Raw genomic sequence first — 19,926 nt, forward strand, 5'->3', positions numbered from 1 at the left:
GTTCCCTGCATGTAGTCTTCTTGTGACTTTCTTTAAAACACCTGGAACACTTATTCGCCTTCTTCTTTTTCCTCGGCCCCTCCAATAAACGGAAAGTAGTTAAAAATGGAAGGCGAACAATGCGTTTCGATAAATATTTTTTTTGGAAACGGAAAAAAAAGGTTTTACCGGAACCTCTCTGGATGACAGTTTCCTTTTAATGCATGGCCTTCCCTTCGTTCTTTCGGTCATTGGTGGAAAAAGCCGGAGCTTTAGTATATCTGCTGAAATATGGATATCCTCTGGATTTGAAACTGGTACTATGATACCCTTAACTATTTCAGACCAAGTATCTTTCACATGGCATTGTGAAACAAAAAAGTTGTACTCCATGTTTCGATAAGAAGAAACGGCTATAGCATGTCGGCATGGCAGCCCGAGCATCTGGAATTCAAGGCAGGAGCAAGCTCGTTTTTCAAATCAACAGAAAAACCAAAAACAGTTGCCTTGTGTGTAACTTCGAATACCCAAGTGGAACATGGCAAAACAAGAAGGCCAGTAGACAACACTAACTGTTCGACCAGTATTTGCTTGATTAATTTAGGAACAATTCCAGTCATTTTACTGATCTTGCAGTGCCTGCTCTCAAACCATCGAGTCAACATTCGTCTAATAAACTCCATCAGTGCCACTATAGGACTTTCACGGGCTGGCAGCAGTGTATGATTCAACGATTCCGCTATATTTGAAGTCATCATGTTATATCTCTTTCCTTCAAAATGTGAACGTTTCCATAACTTGCGGTGAATTTTTTCTAAATAATCCCAACATCTCCAATCCGTAAGCTTTATTAGCTCATAGAGCTTTTCAAACTTGGAAACTTTGAATGCCTCTCCGGCGCTGGCGACCATATCCTTCTGCTGCAGTCTTTTGTACTTTTCTGCCACGTTACGCTTAAGGTGTTCAAGACAAATACCATGGTGTGCACGCGGATACCATCTATCATTAGCTGCAAATATTGCGGCGCATCTGTCGGAAATTATTGTTAATTCACAACTATCTTCTACAATTATAGACAACCTTTCGAAGAACCACTTCCAAGAATCCGAGTTCTCGCTATCAACTACTGCGAAAGCAATAGGGAATGCGCGGCAGTCTGCGTCTTGGCCGCTAGAACTAAGCAAAACCCCTTTGTATTTCCCAAACATGTGGGTTCCGTCCACCACAAGGACTTTCCGCAAATGCTTCTACCCATCGATACAAGCCTTCAGTGACATGAATGCATACTTGAACCTCGTTTTCCCTTCTTTATCATGTTCGGTTTTAATATTAGTGATTGTTCCAGGATTTGCGTACTTCAGTACGTGAAAGTACTGTGGTAGTATTTTGTAAGACATCTCCTCTGTTCCTTGGGCAGACGCAATAGCTAGTTCTTTAGCTTTCCAAGCTTTCCAGTATGTGCATGTATAGTTGAATTCAGTTCGCAGTATTTCTGGCAGTTCCATAGCACGAGGTCCACCTTGGAGTCTTTCGTATTTTGACCGCAAAAGAGCTGCAAGCACTCTAGATGTTCCATGTTTTTTGTACTGCTTTCGAACTTCAGCTGTGCATACATGTCCCACAAATTGCCTTCTTCACAACATACGTAGGAAAATCACCCAGTTGCTTAGACATTACCCTCCAACTACACTGTTTATCAACGCATTTAGCCGTCACGAAGCGTTTGCAATGCCTGAATTTGAACATGCACACCTTCGCGAGTGCATAGATCGACATCGTCAACTTGAACTACGCTTTATCCTTAAACATCCTTCCAACATATATATTCGAGTCCTCCTTACTGTAGTTGATATCATGCGGTTGGAAACCGCTTCCTTCCATATCATTAAACACGGGAACTACTTCATCATATCCATACATTTCTAAAACTTGTATCCCTTTCATGAAAGCCTCTCCACCCTGAACTTCTATACCCTCGGTGACAGGAGGATCAACAAACAGATTATCATCTACGAACACAGAGGTAGATGGAAAGTGTTTTCCTGGGGTGAATGATTCTCCACCATCGAATTCTGTAGTTTGGATGACAGGAGGATCAACAAACTCATAATCAGCTTCGATAACACGGTTGTGTTTGTTGTATTGCTTCGGTGGAGTAACGAGAACAGCATCATCACTTTCCCCGGTCTCTTTTTCATCTGTGTGATTTTTGTACTGTTTTAGTGGTGAAACAAGAACATTAACAGCATTTTCGCCGGAATGTGTTTCATCACTAGCACTGGTGGAATTGCAAACTTTTGTAGTTTCTGTGAGAGGAGGATCTACATACTCATCACCAGCTTCGATAACACGATTGTGTTTGTTTTATTGCTTCGGTGGAGTAACGAAAACAGCATCATCACTTTCCCCGGTGTCTTTTTCATCTGTCTGGTTTTTGTACTGTTTTAGTGGTGAAACAAGAACATTAACAGCACTTTCGCCGGAATGTGTTTCATCACTAGCACGGGTGGAATTGCACACTTTTACAGTTTCTGTGAGAGGAGGATCAACAAACTCTTCATCATCTTCGATCACGCGGTTGTGTTTCTTGTTTTGTTGTGGTGGTGTAACCACAACAACATCGACAGTTTCGACGGTACCGGTTTCAAAGGTCAGTGCACACCTTACTGTTCCAGAGGTAGATTCGGTCAAACGACGATAAACAGAATTTTCTTCGTGATTTAGTTGGTTCCTATCTTTTGCTGGAGTTGCATGAACAACATCGACGCCTAAGCTGATATCAGTTTCTTGGGTGTACGCAACGTCAACGATTCGAGAGGTACATAAAAAATCTCTTTGATCACCTGTCATGTCTACGTAACACCTCATATTGCTACGATTTTTGCTAGATGAAGATCCACCAGTAACCCTTGATTGTTGGCCTCTACCAGACGCCGGTTTTCCAGACCCTTGACCTCTACCACCCCTCGCTACAGAACGCTCATAACCGTTAAGATCAGACCGTCCACCACGCCATCCTTTTGGTGGACATCCATCAAAATCGTCATCTTCGTCTGTCTCACAATCTTTTCGAACAAATTCATGCCAGTAATTATAATCATAGTCGCCGTCATCTTCATCTTCATCTTCTCCAACATCATAATCATTACCCTTTCCATTGTCAACATCCATTTACGCGCAACCAGCTACATTTCCAATGTCATCTCCTTTGTTTCCTCCTTTGCCACCTTTCAATTTCTCCTGACGCCACTTCAATGTTAGCCTGCTTGTTTTTTCCGCGTTCCACTAATATATGTTCTCCACAGCTATGTTGACTCATATTCTCCGAAGCCATATTAACCCCACAAACGGCATCTGCAGCTGCTCTACTATCCTTGGAACCTCCCACTTCAGCCGCCTCTGAGTTTAATCCAATAGCTGCTTCAATGGCTTCTACTTGCTTTATTAAATTTTCATCATCAACAACAATTCCGGCCATTGCATTCTATTGCGTGAAAATGTCTCGTTCAGACCTTAAAAATATCATTTCTCCTCCAACAATCTCTCCAAATGTGACGAAAACATTAAAAGATTTGTCTGTCCGGTGAAGAGGCTTGAATATCTTATAATCAGTGTCGGTTGCTATCTCCACTGGTGCCGCCCCTTTACCAACCATTTCACTGTCTCCATCAATAAGCCAATAGCAAGAATACTATCTTTCAACCCGCAAACGCCTTTGATTGTAGAGCAGTCAACCGCTCTACCCATTCTATCATTATCTATCTTGAAATCTCAAGCACCATTATCATACCTTATCCACCGACCAGCCATAACGACAACCTGTGAAGTTGAGATTCCTATACCCCAACAAACAAGTAAAATTAAATTGGAACAATCAAAAACGCAGAGATTCGGTTATTTGGAAGGGAGATAACAGTGTACCTAAGGTGCTGTTGCTACCGGTCACCTGAGCTTTACCACCAAAACTTCCATCAGAGCCGCGTAAACCGCTATTAGTTTCCAACATTTTCAGATCTGGTGGATGCATTTCGCCGAACAACTGTTCTTGTACTAGGGTTTCTTTATATTATCCACCAGACTTGATTATTTCTCACAATTATCAATTAACACCATCCACAACTTATTTTATTAGTATAATCACAGACCGTTGTACGAACAAATTTTGGCGCCAAAAAATGGGTAAAACAACCAAGATTTACCGAGGTGAAAAAATTGTTTCACAAAAACCGACGAAATTAAAGAAAAAGAAGGTCATGCGCTTGATCGGAGCCGGAAAATTTCGCACGTGTGGGAAAGTCTTTGGGTTGATTTTCATGAGCCGAGAAGGTTAAGTTTTGTGGGTTATTTACATAAAGTTCATGGGTCAAAAGGTTAAAAGTGTCATCGATTATTTATCTCTCCACTAGGTATGCAAAACGCCAATAAAAACTTGGGCCGACCCACTTCTACAATTAAAACTTATACTCTGCCCACTCCCATAACACACCCATGAAACTATGTCAGCTCGATTTTATATCATGATTTAGCAATTTAAAAGTTAATTATGGTTATGGAAAGTTTACGTTCACGTGCCAGTTCTATCTATCTTCAATATTTTTCTCATTTTTGTGTCATTTTTTCATTTTGGTTATTGCTCGATATAAATATTGATTTTTCAGTTTATTCTCCATTCGTTATTTTGTTTTGGCATGAGATTTAGAAAATGTTTAAGATTTAAAATTATTAAAAAAATACATACTTAGGTTAAGATCCGCGACTTGTGCAAAATAAATATTTTATATTTTTCTGCATATTATGAAATAATAAAATAATAATTATATATTAAATAACTAAGAAATCAGTTACTATTATGTAATAAATTGGTGTGCGCATATAAATTAAACGACCGTTCTTGTTTATTCGCAATCATTTTAGGGTAAAGAAATCAAAACAATCAATCTTATCTATCGTATATGATACATAATTAAATTTAAATGATATTAACATAGATATAAAGTATATTTTTAATTGAATATTTATTAAATGAGGTTTCTACACCAACGATTTTTTTTAATGTGGAATGTTTAGTGGTTTCAATAATTTATAATCATTTAAAAAACAATGAAGATTTCAAAATTAAAATATTAATTTTTCAATATATGTTCAACGCATATATCAAAATATAAATATGTATTTTCATATGACGTATAGTTTAATTTAAATGGTATGAAATATATATATATATATATATATATATATATATATATATATATATATTAACATAAACACCTATTAAAATAAAATTATTTATTCATATGATTTTATAATCATTGTATCTTATTGTAGAAAAAAAATTAAACTTTGATTACAAAAGTTTATGTGAGACTTTTAATAGTTTTAATAATTTATACTCGTTTTGAAAAATTCAAAGTACAACATATACAAAAAATCTAAATTTTTATTATTTGATTAACGTAATTGTGTAATTTATTTTAATAATAAATAATTAAACAAAAATGATAGAAAGTATACAGATTGTTGGCAAATTTTTATTATTTAAAATCATTAGTTGTCATATATATTAATCACATTAGATAATTTCGTATGTTTTATTTAAAGAAAGAATATATAATAATTTCAATTTGATAAATGAATGGTCCATAATGGACATACTATACATTCCCTATCAATTTAATTTTTGGACTAGCAAAATTATCAATTTTAGCCGCGTAAACAAAATTAACATTCTAATTAGGTGACAACTCAGCATGACACTTTTTAATTAATACAAACTAAATGTTATAACTTTTTAAATGTTTCTCTATTAATATATATGAGATTTTAGTTTTGATTCTATGACACCAGTTTCTTTTTTTTAAAGGACTACAAGAATTATTCAATATTTTGAAGTATGGTTTTTGGTGGTTTAGGTAACATTGACATATTGACTTGAGACTTTTTTATGTCCAAAAACAAAAGAAAAACAAATCTTTTAAATTTCATTTTTAGATTAGCGGACTCATCAGACTCTCAAGCGTCGAAAAGACAACAAAAATGGAACTTGCATATTTTGACTCTGCGCGGTGTCCAGCATTTTTCGTAGGCAAGGAGTTATAAAATAATAGTTTCTCTTATTTTTTTTTGTCTCAAACATCGACTATTTCATTCACTGATAAATTGGTACAAATTTTTTGACCACAACAGTTTTACCCCACATACAACAATTCATCTTATCAACACCCTGGAACACTCACTAGGTGATCTCTCGCTCGGATCCAGTGCAACCTAGAGTACATTGATGTATTTTTCACCACTGCGAGAACTAGATCGTCCCGAGACCCGGAATGAACCGCCTCTTAAACCACCTAATTCTACCACTAAAAAACAGATTACAAAACATGTTCTTTAATCTTGAAAAACTCCTAGAGTGGAATTCCATTTAGAGCTCGTAGTAACTGGAACATGAGAATTGGAAGTGTACGCTCGGCCAGTTACCTCAACACCTGAAAGGTGCATATTCCACTTAGGCGAGTCCATGACAAAAAACAGAGGTTTTGAGTCTGTGAAAATCGGGTTGAGATGTTGGCTCCATCCACGCTCAAGTCGGAACCTGTAGAGCAAGGGAAGGAGTGCAACTACCGGATTTTCCAATGGTCGGTACTGCGAATGCCACACTCCTAAACATGTACACATGAGCCTCTGACCCTCTCCCATAGACCACACAGAAGAGCTTAAGACCCACCACGCTCCACCTCCGAGAACCGGAGAAACGGCTCCTCCTTCAGGTCGCCTTCACGCCGATGTCGAGGCTCCGCTTGTCAAGGTGAAGCGCCTCCTATCCTTCCTCTGACCAAACCATCGACGATTCTTAATGACATCTGGATAGTACAACACACGCATCACTAGAGTCATTCCGGCGAACCCACATCCGCTTTATGCGCTCAGGTACGTCTTCGAAGGGTATCCCTAAAGTTCACAAGGGCGAGTCAGGACGAAGAGCCACCCAAGCGCCGAGTCTACTCTGTACATCACCGAACCCACCCCTCACCTTACCGAGCTGAGAATCAAGCCTCCAAACTGTGAATCAACCAAGTGACAAAACGCAACACCCGTGCCACCGCCTCGAAGTTGTGGACCGACGAACCAAGGGAAAGCGGCTCATCAAAAATCCGACAACTAACCCTAATAGTTTCTCTTATTAGGTGGTACTTTTTTCCTTTTTAGGTCTTTCTTGAATTTGGTGGTTAATTAATAAGATTCAGTTTTATAGATTCTTTTAGTTTTAGACTCAAATTCTCATTTTTTTTTAGGATAACTTCTTTTTTGCTGGAATTTATTTTTCTCGTAGAAGATTTTATTTTCTATAAATACTTAATTTTTAGTCGATTCTAATTATTAACAATTCGAATTTGTTTGATGGTGCTTAGAACAAATTTCACCAAAACTACTTCTTCGGTGGTAATAGATTTCATTATTTATTTTGCTTAAAACGTTTCAGCATCTTGTTTGTTTATTGTTAATTTACTAGTATAAGTTAATCATTTCTGTTTTATTGTTGATATATCATGTTTATATCATGTCAATCCGTTTTATATTAAATACTGTACAAGTTTGATTTGATTCTCGTAATCTTTTGTCACTTTGTGGATTACTACGACTACCGAAAGAAGTTAAGAAAAGTATTATTCGGATTTTAAAACTCGAGCTACCAGCCAAACTAGAACGAAAACGAACCATTTGACGAAAACGAACCATTTGACGAAAACGAATAATTCTGGATAGCAATTTATGTTGTTTATATTTACTTCTGTATCATTCTGAATTAAGTACAAGGCCTTGAAGACCAATGTCTTCATGGATTGATAACTCAAACCTTTCTTCTGTTTGTTACATGTAAACTTTGATGTATATATGTTTTTAGGTTGGGACAAAATTCGTATCCATAACAAACTTAATAAAAAAAATATAATATGAAATATGAAAAATAAGAAATAAGTACAAAAGAATCTTTATATAATTTTTATTAGTCAAATATAGGGCTGTGCAAATAAACCAAACCCGAAAATCCGAACCGAACCCGATCCGATAAAAATGAATCCGAACCGATCCAAACCCGACATAAATACCGAATAGATCCTGTTTTTTTGGTATTTTGGGTTATGGGTATTATCCGAACCGAACCCGAATTTAAATGGATATCCGATAAAACCCGAAACATTTAAAATCACAAAAAGAACGTCTACCAAATATGATCTTAATTCTTAATATGTATCCAAAATACTTTAAGATATTTTAGATAATTTGGATAATATTTTGGACTTCTAAAATAATTATCTATTACATTAAGGTTGATGGTGGAATGTGGCGGTTGAAGCCTGAAATTTTTAGATTTGGGTTTTGTTTTCATTGAATAATGTTTCTCATTTCATGAGAACTTAGTTTTTGTTTTATGATTTCATTTATCTGGTTTTCTTTCTATCACTAACTATGTTTATCTTTTGCTTGATTTTGAATGATCACGTTTGATGTTTTTTCTTATTTTTGAATCGATTTTACTTATGTTTTGGCTATTAAAATATGTACAAATCATGTATTTTAAATCCGAAGAACCGATTTCATTTATGTTTTAGTTACAAAATAGGTACAAATCAGATATTTTTAAACCGAAGAACCGATTAGGACCTAAACCCGAAAGTACAATGGGTTATACTGGTTCTTTGAAAATTTACTAACTCTGACCCGAACCCGATAGAACCCGTACCGGTGCCGAACCGAAATTTTATATAACCCGAATTGGGTTGATTTTGATAAACCCGAATGGATAAAACCGAAACCCGATTGGGACCCCGAATGCCTATGCCTAGTCAAATATAATGATTTAAATTAAGTAACTTATATACAAGTTTGCAAAAAAAAAGTAATTTTATATAAACAATGGTCCAGATTTCTGACAATGGGCCGGCTAGGATCACAGTGGGCCTAATCCGGGTCAAGCTAAGTCACGGGTCGGAAATAAAAAAACCGAACTAAAGCGGGGAACGAGGGTTTCAGTTTTTGTGAAAGAAAATTGATTAAGAAGGCAAAGCCGTCTCTACTTCGGTTGCTCTCTCCCACTTTTCGCTTCAATCAGTACAAGACATGCCTAAATCAAAGCGAGACAGAACAGGTCGGAACTCTCTCTCTCTTCCTTCACTATTTCATGGTTCTATTGTCTTGAAACTGATAGCATCTTCGTTACTGAGCTGGAAAGCTCTGTGTGTTTTATAGCCGCTGTCAAGGGTTTAGGGTTTGTAAAGAGTTTGTAGATTGAGTCTTTTGTTGCTGCAGTTACTTTGTCGAAGACAAAGAAGAAAGGAAGGGAGCACAAGGAGATTATTGTAAATGGAATCAGAGAGGCTGTCGAAAAACATACATCTGTCTATGTTTTCTCTTTTGAGAACATGAGAAACATCAAATTCAAGGAGTTTAGAAACCAGTTTAGGCACACTGGAAGGTCTGTTTTGTTGTAATCATGAATAGATTAGCATCTGTTTCTTTCAATCTTTGATTTTGTAGTTTAGTGATATTGTTTGGTTTCTTATTGGTTTTAGGTTCTTCCTGGGTTCGAACAAAGTGATGCAGGTTGCTCTTGGTCGTTCGGCTTCTGATGAAATCCGTCCTGGCATCTTTAAAGTCTCCAAGGTTGTGTTCTCTGCTGCTTACAATGGATATCTTATACTATTACTTGGCCTTTTTTTACAGTCATTTACATTTTTAACATATTATGTTGTGGGATGTTGTTTCAGCTGCTTCACGGTGATGCTGGACTTCTTGTTACAGATATGCCAAAGGAAGAGGTCGAAAGGTAATCTATTTGCGGGGCTTGAAATGTATCTATTTATCTCCTGGCTTTGCTTATTGTTTTAGTAACGGCTCAAAATACTTATTCTTATTGCATTGCAGCTTGTTTAACGCGTATGAGGATTCAGACTTTTCAAGGACCGGAAGCACTGCTGTAGAAACGGTTCGTATATAGAACTTAATGCCAGCTTTATATTTGCGTGTCTCTAGATAAACAAACAAGATTGACCCCCCGTTATTTCAAGAACTTTGTATGTCTTATTTATCTTAATTACTGAACAACTCTGTTTTGAATTGATCAGGTTGAGCTGAAAGAAGGTCCTCTAGAACAATTCACGCATGAGATGGAACCGTTTCTAAGGAAGCAGGGTATGCCTGTTCGTCTCAACAAAGGTTTGTAAGCACAAGTATTGAAAGAAATATTGATCCACAAAGTTATAATGTCTTTTGCTGATTCATTACATAATGTAGGTACGGTAGAGTTGCTCTCAGACTTTGTAGTTTGTGAAGAAGGAAAGCCTCTTTCGCCAGAATCTTCTCGCATTTTGGTAAATTAAAAGCCTTTTGTTCTTTTTCTTTGTTTTCTGAAAATTTGCTTATGCTTTGGGCTATATGAAATAATTTTGCAGCGTCTGTTGGGAATAAAGTTGGCTACTTTCAAACTCAACTTAGTCTGCAGATGGAGCCCTAATGACTTTGAGCTTTACCGTGAAGGTTTGGATCTCTCAGACGTCGAAACCTAAAGCCCCCATGATTTTGATCATCTCTTTTAAGTCTATGATATCATACACACTTGGATGCTGCTTGCTCTGTGGTTCTGTGTTTGCACTTCGATGTTTTATGTCAAAGTTTTGTTGCTTTAGTGTCTGTAGAATATCAGATTATCTTCTTGAGTTCCCTGTTCCTTGTATTCTCGACTTGAAATACAACATCAGTCATTTAAAGCTTAACTTCCTGTTATTCATTAACACTCTCGAATTTTTAGGAAACATGTACAGATATTTAGACTAAATACTATGATTAAACACTTTTCAAGCCCAATTTGAGACCATACTTTTCATATAATATTATTATCTATATAATATTTATGTAATAACAAAAAAGATTTTCCATATATAATATATATCAAATTGAGTATCAACAAGTATATCCAAGCCAAACATCAGACCATTCCTTTTAGCCCTGGGTATTTGGTTCGGTTTCGGGTAGGAACCATTCGGTTCTGGGTATATCGGATAAATCATTCTTGTATCCAATAGGTATTTATGAAATTAATTTCTGCTTTTTGGTTCGATTTTGGTTACCTGTTTAATATATGAACAAAATTTATATACAAATTTTATTAGTTAACATGTTAATCTAAGTAGTCTAGTGGTTACATACTTGCATATTCATCAATCCAACTAACCGAATCGAAACTGATCCGAACCAAACCAAAGTCTATTATCAAGTAGTTTGGTTTAATATTTTTTGAATCCAAACAAACCGAACCGAATCAAATTAAACCGAACCAAGAAACCATGTTTTTGTTATTATTCGAATTAAACATACTAGCAGTATACAATATACTAAAATCCTAACACTAAAGTCACTATTAACTTTATTATCAATGTTGGGTTTTTAGTTTTCTATTTACTTTAGTTAACTTTGGTTTGATTGTGTTCTTGTAGTTCTTTTTTTGGTGGTTTTTAAAGATTTTTTCAGTATTATATTAGATTTAGTTTACATAGTTTATTTTTAAGAAGCATTACATATTAATGATGTTTTTTATTTTTCTATTTACTTTAGTTAACTTTGATTTGATTACGTTCTTATAATTTTTTTTGTGTTTTTTAAGGGTTTTTATTTAAATTTTATATTGGATTTAGTTTAGAGAAATACCCTAGGATAGCACTAAAAACGTTTTTGTCGCAAATATAGATTTTAAGGATCAAAATGACCAAAATGTTTCATTAAATAGGTAAATATACATTTATACCTCTAGGGATAACTAATTCAAACCTTAGGGTTTAGAGTTAAGGGGTGAAGATTTGGGATTGAGGCTTAAAATTTTATAAAATAAAAAATAAATATTAAAAATTTGAAAATAAAAAATTTGAAAATAGTTTCAAAAAGTATTTTCGAATTACAAAAAGAAAATTTGAAAAAAAAATAAAAAAAATTTCAAAAAAAGAATTTTTTTTTTTAAAAAAGTTCGAATTTGAAAACATATAATCTAAAACTATTAATTTTTTTTTGTATATCTAGGGTATTAGTATCATTTTACCTATTAAATGAAACATTTTGGTCATTTTCCTCCTTGTGGTCTATTTTTGTGACCAAAACTTTGAAAATGTTCTCTGTAGGAGAATTGCCCTTTAGTTTATATAGTTTATTTTTTTCATATTCACCATGATGATTTCATGACCATGTGTTTTAAAATATTATTTCTCTTAAAAGAATTAAACTAAGAGAACCTGATAAGAACAAACCATAACACAAACCAAATCGAATACAAACCAACTGAAACCGATCCAAACCAAACTAATTATGGTTTACTTCAGTTAAAAAAATTAAACTAAGAGAACCTGATTAGAACGAACCATAACACAAACCAAATCGAATACAAACCGAACCGAATATAAATCAAACCGAAATTATTCCAAACCAAACTAATTATGGTTTACTTCAGTTGAAAAAATTCTAGAACCAAATTAATCAAACCGAACCGAATCCAAACCTAACCGAATCCAAACCTAACCGATAAAATAGCCGAAGTGTCCACCCCACCCGCAGATTGTTATATCGCTTTGGGCCTTAAATTTTGGTTTACAACTTGCATGTCCCTATACAAATGTAGATAAATTAGGTTTTAAAACGAGCTTCACATATTTTGTTACAAGTTTCATATATTTATTTTTTTAAAAATTTTGTTCCTTGTCGTTATACACAAAACTATCAAACATATTACTCCCTCCGTTTATTCCATAAAAAAAATACTTTTTAGTAATTTTTATTAATAATTTGTATATTTTAAAATAAATTTAAAATATTTTTAATAATTTGTATATTTTGTGACAAGTTATTATAAAGTTTCTAGTAAAAGTAAAATAAAATTTAATTGTAAAATTTCATTATATTTTTAATATACATAATATTTTAGAAAATTCATCTTTCAAAAGATTGCAAGATTGTGGAGATCACGAAGAGAGAGTGTGGGGCTTTAAAGGTGTAAGAAAAGTGAACAGAGAGAGATAAGAAATGAAATCATGAAAGTGAGGGAAGAGTCAGGTGAGAAAGACTGAAGCCTGACTCCTAACCAATCTCTTTTGGCACTGAAATTCATGTCTTTACTTTTTTCTTCTAAAAAGGCAAACGACAACTACTTCTGCTCTTAACCACGGCATTTACTCCTTCCCTACCTCTCTACATCATTGCATATCTTTCTTTTTTCACTCCCTTTGACACTGATTTTGGCTTTTTTCATGATGGTATCTTTTGAATTTGTTCCTCCCATTTTATAGCACATGCTTGATCGGTCTCCAACAGTTTTTTGATATACTATAGTATTAGTTTACCCATTCAACAGCTCAGAATTTTTAACCTCTCAACAAATGATATAGACTCTTTTTTTCTTTCCAATATCCATAAGCTGATCGTTAGATAATACTACCTCATTGCTTCAGTTCATCATATACAAATGGTGTTTAAGGTTTTTGCACAAAGATTAAAAAAATACTTCCTCTGTTCTTGAAAATAAGATTTTCTAAAGTGTTTACGCTTATTAAAAATTTAATAAATGTTTATAATTTAATTTTTCTTTTATTTTATTATACACTTTCCAATAACTTTTCACCAATGAAATTTAATCAATTCAAATATTTTCATATAATGTTTCTTAAAATTATAAAAAAATACCTTAAACATATAGAAAATCTATCTTTGTGGAATAAGTAAAAAATCTAAAACATCTTACTTTCGGGAACGGAAGGAGTATAATTTTTATATAATTTATCTTGGTTACATAAAATAACTAAGATATTATTTTGTAAATTTCATACTGTTTTAAGTTCCAAGATCAGGTAGCCAAGAAGAAACCATATACCAAAAACAAAATTTCTTGGTAAATTTTTTTTCTTTTCCACATAACTTTCTTGTGATGTTAACTCCTGCAACGGTTTCTTAGAAGATTCGTCTCTCTGTGAGAGAGATGGTTTCTTGTTTGGTCGAATTAAGACTACTAGGCTACAACTACAGTAATGTAAAGATGGGAAAGAGAAAGAGGTGGACTCGTGATCATATTTTATTAGGTGAACATCAATCATTTATACCTGAGAATCTTACGCACACAATTTCGACCATCTACCAATCTCCTCTCGCATTTAATGCTAATTAAGTAATGTTCCCCCTCCTCAATCAGCGATCAATTCATAGTCACTCCCTTCGTTTTTTAATATAAGTCATTCTAAAATTAAAAAAATATTATTTTTTTATATTTTCTAAACAAAAACATCATTAATTATTAATCAACCAATAATAAAATAGAAGGTATATTATCATTGGTCATATAATATTAAGTATTAATAAATTTTACATAGAAAACCGAAAACGTTATATAATTTGAAGCATAAAAATTTCTCTAAAACGACTTATATTAAAAAGCCGAGGGAGTATAATTTTTTTTAATTATGGAACTGTCCATTAGTTTGTAAAGAGAACAAAACATTTTCTTAAACCTTATTATTACGCTTAATGTTGCATAATCATAAGTTTCAACTTACACCAATCAATCAACCAACCCCACACCAATAACCACCATCTGTTTTTTTTGGTTTGGGAAAATATTTATTAATATCAGCCTAAAATCAGATAAATACAAAACAAACAAATTAATTAACTTTTTATAACCGATAAGATCTTTAACATAAATTCCAAATAATTCTCGGAATTTACTGTGGACACAGAAAATGATGCATATAGTAAAAAATGGATCCACACAATGGCAAACACTGAAATACAATCATTTCATTTAAAACCATTATGTTTTTCCCTTTGCCCGGCCTTGTGGGGATTTATGAAGAAGTATAGAATCATTCAAATTCCCCTTCCGTTCTCGCCGAGGAAACATAACTCATAACAAGAGACGTCTTACTTTCATCAGCCATAACGGGGAGCTGGAACAGTTGCTTGCAAGAACGACAAGTGATCTCCAAGATTGTTGCCTTTATTCTCTTCATTGCTTCTTCTCTAACAAACTGAGCTTTCTCCAGCTCGGCTTTCGCATCTTCCCTTATATTCTTAGCCCTCTCAAAATCCATTTCTGCCATCTCTACCTGCCTCTTCGCTTCTTGTCTCATTTCATCCGCTCTCCTCGCTTCCTCATTCGCTCTCTCCAATGCTAAACTCATCTCTCCCTTTTCGCTTCTCTTTAGGTTTGATGATGTTTTGGCCATTCCTATGGATAGTTGAAGCTGAAGGCTTTCGTAAGAAGATGATGAAGCATTGAGAGGGTAAGCGGAAGCTAGTGCCTGTTGATGGGACGCTTGTGGTGGCCTTAACATAGGAAGTCCATGGAGTAAAGGTCCAATGCTTGTGGTCGAAAGGGTTATTGATGGAGTTGCATGGCACGATGTGTTCTGCTGTAGAGGACGCGGGGGATTGGTGGGTTGAGGTCGCCGGATGGTGCATGTATCTTGATGCTCTATGAAACTCTCAACCCTAAAAGACAGGAAATGAATCAATAATGAAAGAGTTGTAATTAGTTCATATATATATAGATATGAGAGACAATTAGTGTAGTGTATACATATATGGTCTAAACTAAAATGAAAAAATTGAATAGAGTTTACATCAAGAGGAATATATATGCCTGATGGAGTACGTACGTAATCAAAGGTAATAATATAAAATAGAAATGAATTATGGATTTAGGTATCTGGAAAAGGGATTACGTGATTAAAAACTTTTTAGTTTGCGTATTAAATAAATGCAACAAAGTGTTTGTAATGGAAGTTCATAATGGGGTCAATGTGAGATCACATACTAAAGTCTAAAACATACAACTATCCGATTTATATAATTATATGAAATAACCATATCTGGCAACAGTCAAAAGACTGAGCTTCTATTGGTAGGTTGTGTAGATCTATATGCAGATTCAAAACAAAAACAAACAACACAAATCTATGTGCGTTATAGATAATATATAGATATACCTGTAATGTACCAACATTACACACCATCACAGAAAACATTTTTTTTGTTCAGTTGATAAATTGTATTAATAAATTATCAAGAAGAAAACAGTCAAATTTCTGAAACCAAAGAAATTAAATCATCAGCACCAGAAAAACTAACTAGGGTTTCCACAGAACATAGTAAATTGACCCCACTTATTTTTATACATTAAGAGATAATGATGATGAAGAACTGAAGAACCTGGAGAAAACACGGCCGCAGTCGCAGGAGTGACCGCGTGAGCCGCATGTTTTGAGATGGGCTTTGTAGTCAGATTGAACAGCGTAGCCTTTTGAGCATCTATCGCAAACCCATTGCTTGTGAGCACTGTGTTTCCTGCGGAAATGCTTTTTGATTCCGACCAGATCTCCTAGTGCGTGGCACGGGTTGTGGTGGAGACAAGTCGGCTCAGGACACACATAAACTCTCTTTCTCACCTCTTCATCTTTCTTCTCTCTCTTCAGTAGCTTCCATGGTACTTTATGCCTTCTTCTATGCATCTGGAGATTCTGATCCCTCTGAAACCCTTGGTTGCAGATCTCGCACACATACCGATCTGACTCTAGCAACGTTCGTGGCGATAAAGATACAACCTCTGCATCTGGATCTGTTGCCACCGATACACAAGATTTGAAAAGATTATATATAACCTATTTGGATTATCCAGTACACAAAATTAACAAAATCTTTAGCTTAGTTTAGAAAAAGCAATCCACAAAATAATCATATACATAATTTATTTGGAATATTATTTTAGCTGAATTATTGAAAACCTAATAGTAGATAATCAAAAGACTTAAGATGAATTGTTAAAGAAGCAAACCTGGTGTCCCTGCTGGTCTCCGTTTCCTCTTGTTGTTCACTGTGGTTCCATTGATGGCAAGGAGGAGATCGGAGGAAGATGAAGAGGGATGGTTGATGTTTTTCTCGAAGTCTATCATCGGATGTGGTTTATAATAATCTCTTTTTATTTTTCAAACGGTTGTGGTATTGGAAGAAGTGTACCTGTATTACTGTGTGACTACTGAAAAAGAAAAGCAAAATCGAAGAATCTTTTGTTTTTTCATGTGAAGATTAGAGGTTTTCTCTTTATTTGGTGGATAGTGCTGTCTCAGCTTTATCTAATAGAGCAAGAAAGGGAGATGAGTTAAGAGGGAGAAACAAAGGGTTTTGCTTTCTGAAATCAACTTTTGTTTCAGCTCTCTTTTCCGAGGCCTAAAAGTTTTCTTTTTTGCCTTTGCTTCCTCTCTTTTTCTTATTTTCCTGGAAAAAGGTTTCTTCTTTATGTTAATTGTTTCATTGACCTCGCACCTTACCTGGAGAAGGCATTGTATGGTCTTCGATTGTTTAATCTTCTTTGCATACACTCATCTTCTTTTTCATTTCTCTCTCTTTATGTGTATGCATACATATATATCTACATACATGTCACCCAAAGGAAACGGTGTTGAAACTTAGAGCCCACAGATATTTGGAAAAGAAACAAAAAACATCCTATTTCACAACAAAACAAATCGAAGTCATTATTATTTTATATCACAGAATCTTCTTCTCCACAAATTACTCCTCATTATTATTTGGATATGTGTATATGTTTTTCATTGTCTAAATCCATATTATGACAATGTAGCAACATTATCGAAGTCATTATTATTTTATATCACAGAATCTTCTTCTCCACAAATTACTCCTCATTATTATTTGGATATGTGTATATGTTTTTCATTGTCTAAATCCATATTATGACAATGTAGCAACATTATTACGAACTATTAGACTAAAAACTTCGATCGGAAATTTGGACAGAAATGTTACCAAATGATCACTACACGAAAACTTCTCACTTCCAATGAGAATTAGGACTCTGGTTTTCCGAAAATTCCGAGCAAATCTCGGCAATGTACCCCCAAAAAAAATCTGAGAAGTACATTTTGCATGATTAAATTTTCAATAACTAATAAGAAAACTCTTCGAAAAATTCTCGGTAATTAACATTATTTAAATGGATGATAGCGTCAAGTAGAGAGAATTTTAAAGGCTTACCCTCCCATGTGGGCATGGGATATGTAATGCTTTTTATGAAGATGACGACGTAGAGACAATGTCAGTTTTTAATATCTAAATGGTTAACAATTTTTTTGGGGTTACTTTATGGGTTGTCAATAGAACTTTTCACCTCCTCCATTGTTACTTCTTGAAAAGCAAAAAGCCAATGGGACCATATTATCATGACTCCTCTTCGTTAAGTATCAACTAAATTAACAATTGTGCTTATTTTTGTGTGTTAAAAATTCTGTTAGCTAGAGTTTCGATCAACAGAAAATTTGGAACATAGTATGCTCGAATAAAATTTTTGAATGGTGAATTTCTGACGAATAGATCATTTTCAGTTAACTACATGCAAGCTCTTTTCAACTAAAGAAACATGCCAGCTCTTAATATTTCCTGGATAACATTTGTTGTCTTGAATATATTGTGTCTTCATTTATTTATATAACAAGTTGACTGTAAAGATATAAGCTTATCTATAAACTGAAGAAAAATGTTTTGGTGGAACACTCGGAAAAATTCATAGCTTAATGTACGAAGAATTCTGCAAATGGTGATTAGTGATATAGGGGAGTAACTTTAGAATCCAAATTTGTAAGAATGGCTACTCGCAAATATACGTTTGTATATGTACGAAAATATGTGCAGTTTTACGTGCCAACCCAGTGACTAGTCTATCATCTCCGTTAGGGTATTCCAGTCCAGTTAGGATTACGCTACGAAAAGTTCCAAGTTCGATTTCAAATTAAAACTCAGGATCTTGAGTCCCTCCATTAGATGCAGCTACCCATTACTCAGCAGTCAAGCACGAAGCACATTTTGGAGAGAGAGAGAAATAATGTAAAATACATATATGTAAATTTGTTCGTGCAACAGAAAAATCATTCAGACATCTAATCTAAGAGAAGTACATTTTGTACTTATCACTGAGTTTTCCTTAATATTTATAAGTCCTTGCCACTGAGTTAATAATTTTCATTTTAAATAAAAGTAAATTACCTTTAAACTTGACCATACCGACGACAAATGCGGTTGACTCCGTTGCAATTAATCTGTTATCATAAGAATTGGTTCAAAAATTAATTTATAAATAAACTATTATGTGTTGTCCAACCATACAAACCAATAAATACAACCATATTGATAAATAATTGCAGAAATTAACCCGATCTATATTTAAAATCAGTAAATACAAACATATTCATAAATAATCCGAAACTTTATTGTACCGTCCGAGATATCCAATGCTAAACCGGATTAAGAACTCCAATTAAAAACTGGTATATTAATTAGTTCCTCCCAGGTCAAAAAGATTACAATCTTATAGCCCACGTTAATTTTGTGGAGGTTTTTTTTTTTTGACAACGAATTCTGTGGAGGTTAATAACCTCATTGCCATATCTTTTTCATTTGTAATCTATCTATATTATTAAAAGAGAAATACAAAATATAAATATCCCTTATTGAAACTATATTAAAATCTAATTGTTTTTTCCTAATTTAAATAATATATTTAATCATCTAATGTCTTTCCTAATTTGAATAATAGATTTCTTTAATTGAATTTTAACCAAGATAGATTTCCCAATAGATTTTGTATTAACATATTAAATATTTTTAAATATTCATTAGTAATAAACTATAAAGTAAAAAACCAAACATCATAATCAATTTATATAATATATAAATAAAATATAAAATAAACTATTGTTAAATTATTGGTATAATGTATTCATATATATAAGTCCAATTCATTATAAATATTTTATTTGCTTATATGATACAATTTGATATAACAGAAGATTAAAATAAAAAAATATAACTATTCAAAGTAATAAATAAAATTGTAATGTGTTAAAAATG

The 19,926-nt window shown here is 34.0% G+C and overlaps 3 protein-coding genes across 3 annotated transcripts; 1 reads left to right on the forward strand and 2 right to left on the reverse strand.

The window, feature by feature from the left end:
- Window positions 1–392: 392 nt before the first annotated feature.
- Window positions 393–1,755, reverse strand: LOC106398802. The gene is made up of 4 exons (XM_013839311.2): window positions 1,638–1,755; window positions 1,344–1,582; window positions 1,060–1,226; window positions 393–1,008 (listed from the first exon to the last, which is right to left on the reverse strand). The coding sequence occupies exons 1-4, from the start codon at window positions 1,753–1,755 to the stop codon at window positions 393–395; spliced, it is 1,140 nt and encodes a 379-aa protein (XP_013694765.1).
- Window positions 1,756–8,976: 7,221 nt separating this feature from the next.
- LOC106397388 (mRNA turnover protein 4 homolog) lies at window positions 8,977–10,762 on the forward strand. Its single transcript, XM_013837972.3, has 8 exons — window positions 8,977–9,124; window positions 9,286–9,451; window positions 9,549–9,639; window positions 9,744–9,802; window positions 9,901–9,961; window positions 10,101–10,191; window positions 10,270–10,346; window positions 10,428–10,762. The coding sequence occupies exons 1-8, from the start codon at window positions 9,097–9,099 to the stop codon at window positions 10,539–10,541; spliced, it is 687 nt and encodes a 228-aa protein (XP_013693426.1). The 5' UTR covers window positions 8,977–9,096; the 3' UTR covers window positions 10,542–10,762.
- A 3,889-nt stretch (window positions 10,763–14,651) lies between these two features.
- LOC106397676 (protein indeterminate-domain 16-like) lies at window positions 14,652–17,406 on the reverse strand. Its single transcript, XM_013838298.3, has 3 exons — window positions 16,838–17,406; window positions 16,216–16,621; window positions 14,652–15,495 (listed from the first exon to the last, which is right to left on the reverse strand). The coding sequence occupies exons 1-3, from the start codon at window positions 16,953–16,955 to the stop codon at window positions 14,868–14,870; spliced, it is 1,152 nt and encodes a 383-aa protein (XP_013693752.2). The 5' UTR covers window positions 16,956–17,406; the 3' UTR covers window positions 14,652–14,867.
- Between the last annotated feature and the right edge of the window lie 2,520 nt (window positions 17,407–19,926).

Source organism: Brassica napus, chromosome C5 (assembly GCF_020379485.1).
Source record: "Brassica napus cultivar Da-Ae chromosome C5, Da-Ae, whole genome shotgun sequence".
Lineage (NCBI taxonomy): Eukaryota > Viridiplantae > Streptophyta > Magnoliopsida > Brassicales > Brassicaceae > Brassica > Brassica napus.